Genomic DNA, 12,771 nt, shown 5'->3' on the forward strand with positions numbered 1-12,771 from the left:
TGCCGCTGCATAATATGTCGGCGCTATATAAATAAATAAATAATAAAAACATCTATTCATTTCCGGGTGAAAGACTTCTCTTCCTGACTGACGTCAGTAAGTGAACAAAGAGAACCGCTCTGCAAAAGCGCTTAGAAAAGCGCTTTATACAAAATCGAAGCCTGCAGGTCAGTGCTGGGAGGGGGGAAAAATCGTGCAAAAAAAAATCTAAAATCGCTGGCGTTAGCGATTTCGATTTTAAACGTGAACAAAGCTTAATAGTGCGTGCCTTTATTAATCAGATTGCTTCTATGGCCTCTTTATAAAAAAAAAAAAAGAAAACAGAAAGAAAAAAATATCAATCTGCGTGCAGATCATGCCTTCTTCATAGAAAAGCTCCTGTCTGCTACTTCCTAGCAAACAGGATTGCTCACTTTTATGAAGCCTTTATGGAAATCATGCTGCTTCCAAATAACGTAGGCACAAAGCTACCTTCCCCTGAGCGCTGGAGGCTGTGTGTGACACTCCACTAAGATGAGTAAAAAATGAATGTATTATAGTAGACAGGAGGACTACAGTTCCCCTGATCCTCCAGCCTGCAGCCAGAACACGCAGTCCTTGGCGGCGAGCGCCCTCTAGCGGCACAAGATGGTCACTTCGCTTTAAATCCCCCAGGAGCCGCTGTGTGGATGCGCTTGAGTTGGCAGTCTGGGGAAGCGCAGGAGGCAGCAGATCCTGAGGAGGAGAAGCAGGACCGCTCAGATCGAAAGGGTCCTGCACATCCCCCCTCCTGCCGCTGTCACTGGGGACGAGGTGACAGAGCCTGACATTTCCTGCAGACAGTCAGCGAGGCAGCCTTCAAGATGGGCAACCGAGGCATGGAAGAGCTGATCCCGCTGGTCAACAAGCTGCAGGACGCCTTCTCAGCCATCGGACAGAATGCCAACCTTGATCTGCCGCAGATCGCCGTGGTGGGGGGTCAGAGCGCTGGCAAGAGCTCGGTGCTGGAGAATTTTGTCGGCAGGTAAGAGGAGGTGGGGGGATGCGGATGTCTCTCCAGCATCCATTGCTCAGGCTGAATGGATTATAGCAAAGCAACAGCAGTAGGGAAACCACAAAGCAGATTTATTCTACAGCAGAGCTTCTGCAGCTGATCACTGACATGTTTACTGCTGCCTTGTATAATGGGGGAAGGGGGCTGCAGAATAGGTCACCATAGGCAGTTTGGCCACATTCACCTTGAGCCCTCATCAGTGATGGCTGGACAGGGCAGGCAGTCATGCAATATAATGCAGTAGGTGCCACAGACTATGGGAGGTGGGTTAGTGGCTCCAGAACATCCATGTCATTCATTCCTGTGGGGGACATTGGACGAAATAAGAAAAATATGTTAGTGCAAACTGCAAAGGGTTAATGTGCAGTAAGAGGAAAAGATGGAGGAGGTGCTGGAGAATACAGTACAGTCACTCCTGCAATGGAGGAGAAGGGGAGGGGGGGCTGTTCAGGCAATGTCATCAGTTTACAATGCATAGTGGTGTCAATGTATGCAATCCAGGATACATGTTCTCTCCGGCATGTATATAGGTAGACTGTGGAACAACACAGCCTCTCTTTATCTCTAGATATATACAGATAGTCCTGTCTGTCTTATATTGTAATCTTGCTATATGCTGTGTCATGTATAGGTAGATTGTACAAGATGCTGTACCCTGTTGTAATATATATTATTTATACAGCACTGATAATATATATATATCTATATATATATATACACACACACACACACACACACACACCACACACCACACACCACACACACACACACACACACACACACACACACACACACACACACACACACACACACACACTCATACACGATTACTACGTGGATGTCACGTTGAAGCGGTCGGCTAGTATTTTTCATTGTTACGACTGCACAATATCATCGGAAACCTGCCGTCTGATTGGCTGGAATGGTTGAAACTACATCATCTCCTTCCATTTCATTAGATCTTGTTCTTTTTTTTGTTTGTCTTTTTCTTCTGTATAAAACAGATGTGAAGCAACCTACAGGTGTCACCCATTCATTAGTTAGAACAATGAAAGGTCACATCTGATTGGCTGCTGTGCCTTAATGAATGGTACGGCTTGCATTTAGCCTTACCCCGCCAGAGCATCTTAGGCTTATTTAGAAAGACAATGCATAGTGCAACCATCATGATGCAAACATTGTAGCCTGTAGCAACTGGATTTGGTCTTTGGGCAATCGGACCGGTAGTTGTGACTTGGAGTCTTGGTCTGGTTGCCGTGGCTTACTGCGGGTACCGCATCCTGCATGTTGCAAAGCCAGCAGTGTGAACGTGCCGGAGAAACCAGCAATGTTGGGTTTTCAAGGTGACACATCAGTGTACAGACCTCATCACTGTCCATAATTGCCACCCATCAGCTGAGCACGAGCAGGATAAGGGGTGGGGGGAGATGATGGTGTATTCTACAGATAACGTCATCTTAAAAGCAGGATGTTTCAATGTTTCAGGACCTCTGTAGACACACTGAACACACAATGCAGAATAAACATGACTGTGTCTACATTCATACAAAAGCACTCAATAGTCACTCAAAGACTGCGATTTCTGGGTGTAGTACGGCATAACAGTCACTGTTCCTCTTTCATCAAGGCCTAAGGGAGCAGTGATGGGTTAATGAGATTTACACACGGCAAAGGTACAGGCTCTGGGGAGCTGACAGCATCCAACTGATAGCAGCTGGTGTCTTCAAAATAGCCCCATGTCACACCTTGTGAGTGATGTATTCCAAGAGATGTGCAGTAAAGGGCTGTGAGGTGTACCTGTTCTCAGTCCAAACCTATAATCCTGCAGGGGACCTTAAAAGAAAAAAAGGGACTATATGGCAAGGAACTTTTAAAATGAACCCAAGGTATGAGACCTATGGAGGCTGCCATATTTATTTCCTTTTAAACATTACCAGTTGCCTGACAGTCCTGCTGATTTGACTGGTCAGTGTGGTCTAAATGGCACACCTGAAACAAGCAGATTTGTCATAGACATCTGATCTGCATGCTTGTTCAGGGTCTATGGACTAAAGTATTATAGGCAGAGGGAGTCAGTAGGACAGCCAAGCAATGTGCATTATTTAAAAGGAAATAAACAAGTCAGCTTCCATATCCCTCTCACCTTGGGTTCCCTTTAAAAGAAAATGGAGATACCAAGAGCCAGTTTAGTGAACTATTCGGAATACAAAAGAGTATTGCAAATAGGCTGAGGCCTGGTTCACATTACAGTTAAAAAATGGTCCGTTCCCAGATCGGAAAGGAACGGATCCAATGTTAAACTTTGGATCCATTCACATCCTTCTGTTCAAAGGGATCCGTTCCGTAATGATCCGCTGAGTGGACCGTAACTTTTGTTTTGCAGCATCTTCCTGTCCCACGCCACCAACTAGTTTCGTTTTTACCAACAGGCCTGACCACGCGTCTCCTTCTTCTCATTCCCGTCCGAACTGTTACTCAGTAGGCAGCCACTGGTAAGGCAAGTGGGGAGATAAACCTGATCCCTCATGGATAGCTTGGTCTCGCTGGGACATTTAGCAGAGTGATCACACTCCAACAAAGTCATTCATGGTAAAAATAAACCTAGTAAAAGTGGTTAAGATGTGGAATTATCTTCGCAGAGAAAGCCGTCATGGCAAATTCTATATATGCATTTAAAAGGCAATATTCCATATGCAGCCCTCTTTTCTATATGCAACTTAAAGGACAACTGAACAAAGAGGTATACAGAGGCTGCCATATGTATTTCCTTTTAAGCAATACCACTTGCCTGGCTGTCCTGTTGATCCTCGGCCTCTAATAATTTCAGCCGTAGACCCTGAACAAGCATGCAGCAGATCAGGTGTTCCTGACATTGTCAGATCTGACAAGATTAGCTGCATGCTTGTTTCAGCTGTGTGGATCAGACACTACTACTGCCAAATAGACAGCAAGGCTGCCAGGCAACAGGTAATGTTTAAAAAGAAATAAATATGGCAGGCTCCATATACTTCTCACTTCAGATTAGAAAAAACTTTTCTATCCATAATTTTCAATGGTGTTTTAGGCCTAGTCCACAGTGCTCAGTTATGTTGCACAATAACAGAGTATTGTACTGTGTTAGCCATTAGTAAAAGCAAGAAGTTTTGAATCAGGATGATACCATTTATTGGCTTAAAAGAAGAAAAGTAAGCTTTTGGCTGTGCAGCTTTCATCAGACTTCGATCCTGTTTGCTTACAAGATGTTGGAACAGTCAGGACAGTTTCTAGGCTAAATTGCACCCAGGACGATGGTGTAAAAATTGCGCCCCCACCTCCACCCTGTGGACTCACGAACCCTTATTCTTTAGGGACCGTCAAACAGCCACAGGTCACAAGTACTACTTACTAGTGACCAGCCGCTCATCCAGGAGGAAGCAGGGACCAGGGAAACACACAGGCGAAGAGAGCCCGGAAAGCTGACTCCTCCATGGGCGCTGCGCACTGACAGCCTGCAGTACCGCTACAGGACATCAGGTGTCATCACGCGGTGGTGACGTGATAATAACTTGACGTCTGACGCAGGCAGCCCAGGAGGATTCAAGGAAGGTGATCGCGCTGGTAATCTTCTTTCTCCAGCACCCTAGCGGTTATGTCCTGCCTGCGCCCCCCTTCTTCTACTTGCCAGTCTGCTCCCAGTGCGGTTGCCCTACCCGCACTGTCCAAGAAACGGCCCTGGGAACAGAAACAGTTGCAGGTATATAGCTGTCTGTTCTAACATCTTGTAAGCAAACATGGTTGAAGTCTGACGTAGGCTGCACAGCCAAAAAGTTGCACAATAAATTTGCATGTTGACTTACTGCCCATACAATTCTATGGGCTGCTCACAGTACTGTGTTGTAACTGGTCGCGTTAATTTAACTTGCTGCATGCAGGCTTTGTTTTTAAAGTCTATGGCCAGTCTCCATTGCAGTTCACACTCATTATAACACATGCGTTATGCAACTGACCACTGTGCACCTAGCCTTAAAGTAACACTGATGCGGAAAAAAAAAATAGTACAAGTCTCATGTTTGTATTGTCAGATATATATATATATATATATATATCTCATTGCATTATTCTCTAATATTTGCAGTTTACACGCTACACTCAGCATTCTAAATAATTTCACAGAGCAGGCTGATTAACTTTTGAACTTTCCTCTGCAGAAAAAACAAAATACAGTGACAGACACTTGAGATAATAAGCTTCAGAAGACAGAGCTCTCAGAAGACAGAGAGATCAGAGAAGCTCTTTTGCATAGATAACAACTGGAGTTTCTTAACTCTTCCTGTACTGGAAACAATATTAGACTCCTATCTCTGCTACTAATGTTTTATTTCTTAGCAGTACTACACATACAAATCATATCATAAGTTTATTATCACCTCAGATTCCCCTTAAAGTGAACCAGAGACGAAAGGGGTGAAAACTTTTATACATACCTGGGACTTCCTCCAGCCCCCTCCGGCCTGATCGCTCCCTCACCACTGTCCTCCGCCTCCTGGATGGTTTCGTAGAAGCCCCGTTATCTTTGGCCGGTCAGGCATACTGCGCATGCCCTGCATGGGCCGCGCATGCTCCGCTTTGTTTCCGTCACCGGGAGCGTTCTGCACCTGCCCAGTACTGCTGCGCAAGTGCAGAATACTCCCAGCTGCAGGAGCACAACGGAGGAGCACGCACGGGGTGGGGGGGTACTGCACCTGCGTGGACTGGCCCCGACTGGCTGAAGATAACGGGGCTTCTACAAAACCACCCAGGAGGTCGGAGGACAGCGGTGAGGGAGCGATCAGGCAGGAGGGGGCTGGAGGAAGCCCCAGGTATGTATAAAACTTTTCACCCCTTTTATCTAAGATACAATAGTGTAAAATTGATTTTAGCCACATTTTATAATACAGGCATGTCGGCTAAAGTGTGTCCTGTATAAACTGCTTTCCTGTGCCTACAGTGACCTGTGAAAGCATTTACCCTCCTCTTCCTGGGGTTGCATGGAATGAGGGTGGTTTCAATAAAACATGAGAATGCAGAGATGTTCCATATTATAAATTACTTATGCCTGACGACTGTTCTCTATTCTGCATACAGGCTGAATGCATTTAATAAGCCAGTTCCCTGGTGCAACTTTAGAGATTAACTGGAGTGTTACAAAGTGGTTAGGTATCTTGTGCCAGGTTTGAGTCAGGACACTGTTTGCATGGTGTCTGTATACTCTCCTGTGTGTGTAGGAGTCCTCCGAGTTTCCTTTCACAACCCAAAAACATACTGGTTCTCCCTAAAAAATGGCCCTACAAGCAGGGGTGCTGCTTGACCCAGGCAAACCAAGGAGCTGCTCGGGGCCTCAACCACAGCAGGGTCTTTCCATGCTGCCAGGCTGTCATATCTGTGACTTGTATGGCTGCCACTGCCACCCCATCACTGACACACAGACCTCAGATCAGCAGCAATGTGAACAGAGGGGATAGCAGAGCAGTGACCACAGAGTACGCTTCAGATGCACGAGTAGGCATTGCTAATTTCCTTCATTTTAAGTGTGCTGCACGGTTACTATGCACTGTTCCTCCTTCTTCGGGTCACCACTGATCTGCAAGTCTGTGAGTGTTGGCAATGGGGAGGCAGCAGGTAGCTACGTACTCCCACTGACACCAATACCCTATATGGGGTGGAGGACACCTTTGGCCACCTATACTGGGGGGGGGGGGGGGGGGTGATCTATACTGGGGGGTACACACCTTGGCTACCTTTACTGGGGGTGGCTACCTATACTGGGCGGTACACACCTTGGCTACCTATACTGGGGGTGGGTTGCAACTTTGGCTACCTGTACCTGTACAGTAGGGCTACCTATAATGGTTTTGTCTTCCTAAGTTGGAGGGGGGCATCTTTGGCTACCTATTATTACGTTAAAAGGGGCCTCTGACTGGGGTGTGTGTGTGTGTTTGGGGGGGGGGGGGGCGGTTGGGGGTATTGGCCGCACATTATGTGCCACTTGGGGCCACAAAAACTTAACAGCACCCCTGCCTACAAAGGGACAGAAGCTTCATAGTGTGAGCTTTGCTCAAGGACAGATATTTATGCAAGTAGGTTACTGTAAACATTGTGAAAAATGTATTGGCACTATATAAATGTGGGATGATAATACAAATTAGGAGGGGGTGCTGCTATATCAACAGACTAATCAACAGACAAATCAATGACACAGCATTTCAAATGAAATATACAGAGGCAGGGTGTAGAAAACAAAACAAGGAATAAAGACCGTGGGAAGAGTGAAATTTCTCTATCTTTACAATTTGATCAATGTAATTTGCCTTCTTAAAACCAAAGGCATTTGCCATGATTTAGCTTTAATTTCGCATAATTTAGCTTTAAGTGAGCAACTATGGTTTCCCACAAGGCATCACTTCTGACTATGCAAATGATCTCTTAATGCCTTTGAAGCCAGACTTGCATCCAGAACCTGGTGGATAGCATGCCTATAGCTTATATATTTTACAGAGCCACATCAACCAAACTTTTTGTCCTCATCAGTGCATGGCAGGGATTGATATGGCTCACATTCTTGTTCCCAATCTCTGAAAATTGTGATCTGAAGGTGAACCAGGCCTTGGTGTCGGCAGGTGTAATCTTATTAAATCCCACCAATGCTAGGAGGTAAAACTAACGCTATTCTCTATATTATGCAGGAGAACAGAGGCGCCAAAAGGATAAAAGGAAGCTAAATGAGCTTAAAAACCAAATTCCTGGTAAATAGAGGAGGTAGTGGTGGACTTACCTTCTCCAAGTAGACACACAACGACTGTAATAAAGACAGTCAATATATTTTATTTATGATCTCCAAATATGCAACGCGTTTCGCAGGTTTGATCCCGCTTCATCAGGCAATAACCACGGAGCAATAGCATATGTGGTCAGTAGAAGAGCCAGGCACCACTGTGCCTCTCTCAGAGGTGCCTGGCTCTTCTACTGACCACATATGTTATTGCTCCGTTATTTTTGCCTGATGAAGCGGGATCAAACCTGCGAAACGCGTTGCATATTTGGAGTTCATAAATAAAATATATTGACTATCTTTACTACAGTCGTTGTGTGTCTACTTGGAGGAGGTAAGTCCACCACTACTTACCAAGAATTTGGTTTTTAAAGAGAACCCGAGGTGGGTTTGAAGAATATTATCTGCATACAGAGGCTGGATCTGCCTATACAGTCCAGCCTCTGTTGCTATCCCAAACCCCCCTAAGGTCCCCCTGCACTCTGCAATCCCTCATAAATCACAGCCACGCTGCTGACAAACAGCTTGTCAGAGCTGGCTGTGTTTATCTCTATAGTGTCAGTCTGCTGCTCTCCCCGCCTCCTGCAGAACTCCAGTCCCCGCCTGCATTCCTTCCCTCCCTGCTGATTGGAGGGAAGGGACAGGGACCGGAGCTATGCAGGAGGCGGGGGAGCAGCTGAGACTGACACTACAGATGTAAACACAGCCTCACAGCATGGCTGTGATTTATGAGGGATTGCAGAGTGCAGGGGGACCTTAGTGGGGTTTGGGATAGCAACAGAGGCTGAGCTGTTTAGGCAGATCCAGCCTCTGTATGCAGATAACATTCTTTAAACACACCTCGGGTTCTCTTTAAGCTCATTTAGCTTCCTTTTATCCTTTTGGCGCCTCTGTTCTCCTGCATAATATTGAGTCCAAAACCCCCTTTTTTCTCATCTACAGAGAGCGACTTCTTATTCCTGAGTGGGGTCAGGAAAATCTCCCCACCTGCCTTTACAGTGGTTGCCTAATGGTAACCCTGGTTTGTGAGTGTTAATATTTACTCTATCTAGTAACCATTCACTAGTACATATTACACTATTGGGGCTCTTGGTGTTCCTTGTTTTTAACGCTATTCTCTGATCGATATCCAATCAGGGAGATAACAATCATTTGCCAGATTTAATATTGGAAGGTTGCGCTCTATATTTTGTTCCTTTAAGAAAACTTCTTATCCCTTCTTTAAATTTTCTACTTTATCCGCTACAGATAGTTTCACAAATCTCACAGCAAAGAATTCTTTCTGAAGCTGTAATTTAAACCTTTTTTTCCTTTCAACATCAAGGATGTCCTGGATTCTTCTGCAGTAAAGTGAACCATTGTCCACTGAATCTTCTGCAAGGGCCACTGATATAATTAATAACCTTTTCTCAAGATTATTAACTTTAGTTCATCTAGTCTTTGTACTTATAATTGAGGTCCTCCATACCTCTAATCATCCTGCTGACCCTTCTCAGCACCCTTCCCAGTTGCAGAAGATCCTTTTTGTGAATGACTGGGAGGGAGAAGGCACCCAAAAATTAGGTGGTAGTGGATGACAGGTATATATCTATATTATGTGACTAAAATGAATAGAAAATAAGAAAGAATGAAAAATGGCTTACCTCTAAACGAGGGGCAATGCCAATTTGAAACAAAAGATTTATTATTCATCAGACACTATAAATGATAACCTGTTTCGTGGAGCACAGTCCGCTTCCTCAGATGAAATACAAAACAGTGTCTGAAACAGGGAACAATGTAGGCACTCCTTAGAATAATATTATAATCAACATATAACAATATACATCAACATGTAAAAACATTCCATTTATAGTTGAAAAAACATTCTAAGATGATCATCTTAAAACCACATATAATAATTGCATGTCTATAAATATAAACACCTCCACACCTGCTCAAAAATGTATGTATAAGGATCTCATATATGATCTCGCATTCATATGTATAACGAACACCCGACTTACGAACGACCCGCAGATATAAATGGCATGGATTCTGTGTTTCCATGGGAGCAAGTCAAAAACATTTTTTTGCAAATTGGACTTCTAGTTTTTGAGAAAATCGATTTAAAAAAAATCAAAGAAAAAATGGCTTTTAAACTTATTTAAAGAGACACTGAAGCGAGACTAAATCTCGCTTCAGCTCTCATATATAGCAGGGGCATGTGTGCCCCTGCTAAAACGCCGCTATCCCGCGGCTGAACGAGGGTCCCTGACCCCCCAACCCACCCCCCTCAAACCTTGGTCGCAGACTTGGTCGCTGATTTTGCTTTCTGGAGGCAAGGGCTAACGGCTGCAGCCCTGCCTCCCAGCGCGTCTATCAGACGCGCATCGCCGCCTCTCCGCCGCCCCTCTCAGTGAAGGAAGACTGAGAGGGGCGGGGGAGAGGCGGAGATACGCGCTGACAGACGCGCGTGAGGCAGGGCTGCGGCGGTTAGCCCTGCCCCAATGCGGAAGCGCTCCCCGGCTGCACGGAGGGGATTTGGGGGGACAGGGACCCCCGTTAAGCCGCGGGATAGCGGCGTTTTAGCAGGGGCACACGTGCCCCTGCTATATATATGAGGTCTGAAGTGAGATCTATTCTCGCTTCAGACTTCTTTAAGCAGGTACAGAGGGCAGAGGTGACACAGAAAGGGACACTGGAGGCACAGGGGGGCACAGAGGAGGTACAGGGGACAGAGATGGCACAATGTTCCGACTTATGAACAGATTCAGGTTAAGAACGAACTTACAGTCCCTATCTTGTTCGTTAACCGGGGACTACCTGTATATATATTTATAATTGTGGAGATGTGTATAATAATGTGCATGAGGACTGCATATCTAAAATTAGGAGTCTAAAAATAACAAAAGGACCTAAAAACTACAAGTAAAATAGAATGAAATAGACCATTGTCTAAGAAGGACATCACAAGGTATTCCATATAGATAAGTCACATGATAAAAGCATACCATATATACAAACATCCGAAAGTGCACCACAATAATAGTCACTTACGGTAATTCAGCATAATGGGGTAAAGATCAACCGCAAAGGATTACCCTTATACTGTAGAGTGTAGACAGTAAGTTCGGAGCACCTAACTGGCTTCTGCTTGTCTGGTAGTTTATATATAAAGTGAGGTTGATTTCCATGTTCTGACATCACTTCCTGTATGGGTGGAAGGGCCATATCCTATTCAAGGTGATAAGTAGCTTGCAGATGCGAGCTACTTATCACCTTGCCATCGCGCGAGGATTGCTGGCAAATCCTATTGTCCATATCCTTCGCGCGATGGCCGATCGTTAGGGAGCATTACTCAGGCGAATGCCTGAGCGATGCTCCCTTTTACCGAGCGATGGGGAGTGAGGTTTACGCTGTGGTGCTGTCCATCAGCACCACAGCCTCACTCCCCACACATGCGCACTCGCCCGCCGAACATCGCTGACATCTTCCGCCGCAGCATCTGGGGGTCTCCTTTAATAAGGAGACCCCCAGAGCTCCCCGTCGGGTCGCCGCAAAGTTTAGAAGCCCCCGCGCAGCTCTGCAAAGGCTCCCCTGTCATACGTACCACCGCCGATCACCCGCCGCCTCTCGCCGCAAAATCCATCACGTAATTACAGTGTATCTAACAGTGTAATTACTGTCTGCATAGAAGGAGCCCGGGCAAAGCATCTTTGAATCTGCAGCCGGGCTCCCCATTGGTCCGCTGTCTGAACCAATAAAATCGTTTAGACAGCGGACCAATGGGGAGCCCGGCTGCAGATTCAAAGATACTTTGCCCGGGCTCCTTCTATGCGGACAGTAATTACAGTGTTAGATACACTGTAATTACGTGACGGATTTTGCGGCGGGTGATCGGCGGCGGTACGTATGACAGGGGAGCCTTTGCAGAGCTGCGCGGGGGCTTCTAAACTGTGCGGCGACCCGACGGGGAGCTCTGGGGGTCTACTTATTAAAGGAGACCCCCAGATGCTGCGGCGAAGACGTGCGTTAGCTAGTTTAGACCTGCTTTTTGCAGGTCTAAGCTAACGCTCATGTTGCAGGTCTAAGCTAACGACATGATAAGGGTAATTGGATTCCGTGGTAAGAACTCGCTGGGCGATTATATCGCCCAAGCGAGTTCTTTTCCGCCTAGGGGGGGGTCTAAAGTTTAATTAGATTAGGCTATGCCCCCATTGCCTAAGTTAAGAACTCGCCAGTGCTTAGCGCTGGCGAGTTCAGCAATAGAATATGGCCCGAAGTGTGTAATATAAGGGGTGGAAAGTGAGGGTAGAAGTAGAGGACCAAAGTGTGGTTGATAACTTAAGCTAAGTACCCACTTGAAGACCGTGGAAGATGGATCGGGGAGATACGCACTGACGGACGATCCAACAAATGATCCATCTTCTGCGATTGCGAACATTAGTACAGATGACGGGTACGGATGAGTTGTTGGACGATCTCGTTAATTAGCCAGGGTGTCAAGGCTATCGTTCCAACTGCGCACAAATGGATCCGTCATGGTGGTCGTTCAAAACGAATGATTATCGCATGCAATCCTCTGTCATTAAGCATCGTTTATCAAACTTTTGTTAAATGATGTTGCGTGATATCGCGAAAAATTGTCTGCTAAAAAATCGTTTGGTGGGTATGCAGCATAACAAAACCAGTGCGGAGAATTGCAACAATCGTTTATAGTGTCTGATGAAGTCTTTTGTTTGAAATTGGCATTGCCCCTTCTTTTAGAGGTAAGCCATTTGTATTATTTATTATTTTTTATTCATTTTAGTCACATAATATAGATATCCCTGTTATCCACTACCACCTATTTTTGGGGGGCCTTTTCCCTCCCAGTTGTTACGTCACATCCCCACAAGCTGCTTTGGGGGGTTAGTCTAGGTGTTCACTTCTGAACTATTGCTATTTTCTGGAGCGCGACCCACATATC

General features: G+C 45.7%; 1 protein-coding gene across 14 annotated transcripts in view; it reads left to right on the forward strand.

Moving 5' to 3' along the window:
• The first annotated feature begins 644 nt into the window (after window positions 1–644).
• The window catches only part of DNM1 (dynamin 1), a 231,507-nt gene continuing 219,380 nt past the window's right edge, over window positions 645–12,771 (forward strand). For 9 of the 14 annotated variants that reach the window (XM_068248454.1, XM_068248452.1, XM_068248453.1 and 6 more), the window contains exon 1: window positions 647–1,003. In XM_068248454.1, coding sequence (XP_068104555.1) covers window positions 843–1,003 — 161 coding nt within the window. In that variant the 5' untranslated portion in view covers window positions 647–842. Of the gene's footprint in view, window positions 1,004–12,771 lie in introns of all 14 variants that reach the window. The other 5 variants (XM_068248443.1, XM_068248447.1, XM_068248442.1 and 2 more) reach the window with 3 other exon arrangements.

The sequence above is a fragment of the Hyperolius riggenbachi genome, chromosome 8, assembly GCF_040937935.1.
Source record: "Hyperolius riggenbachi isolate aHypRig1 chromosome 8, aHypRig1.pri, whole genome shotgun sequence".
Taxonomy (NCBI): Eukaryota; Metazoa; Chordata; class Amphibia; order Anura; family Hyperoliidae; genus Hyperolius; species Hyperolius riggenbachi.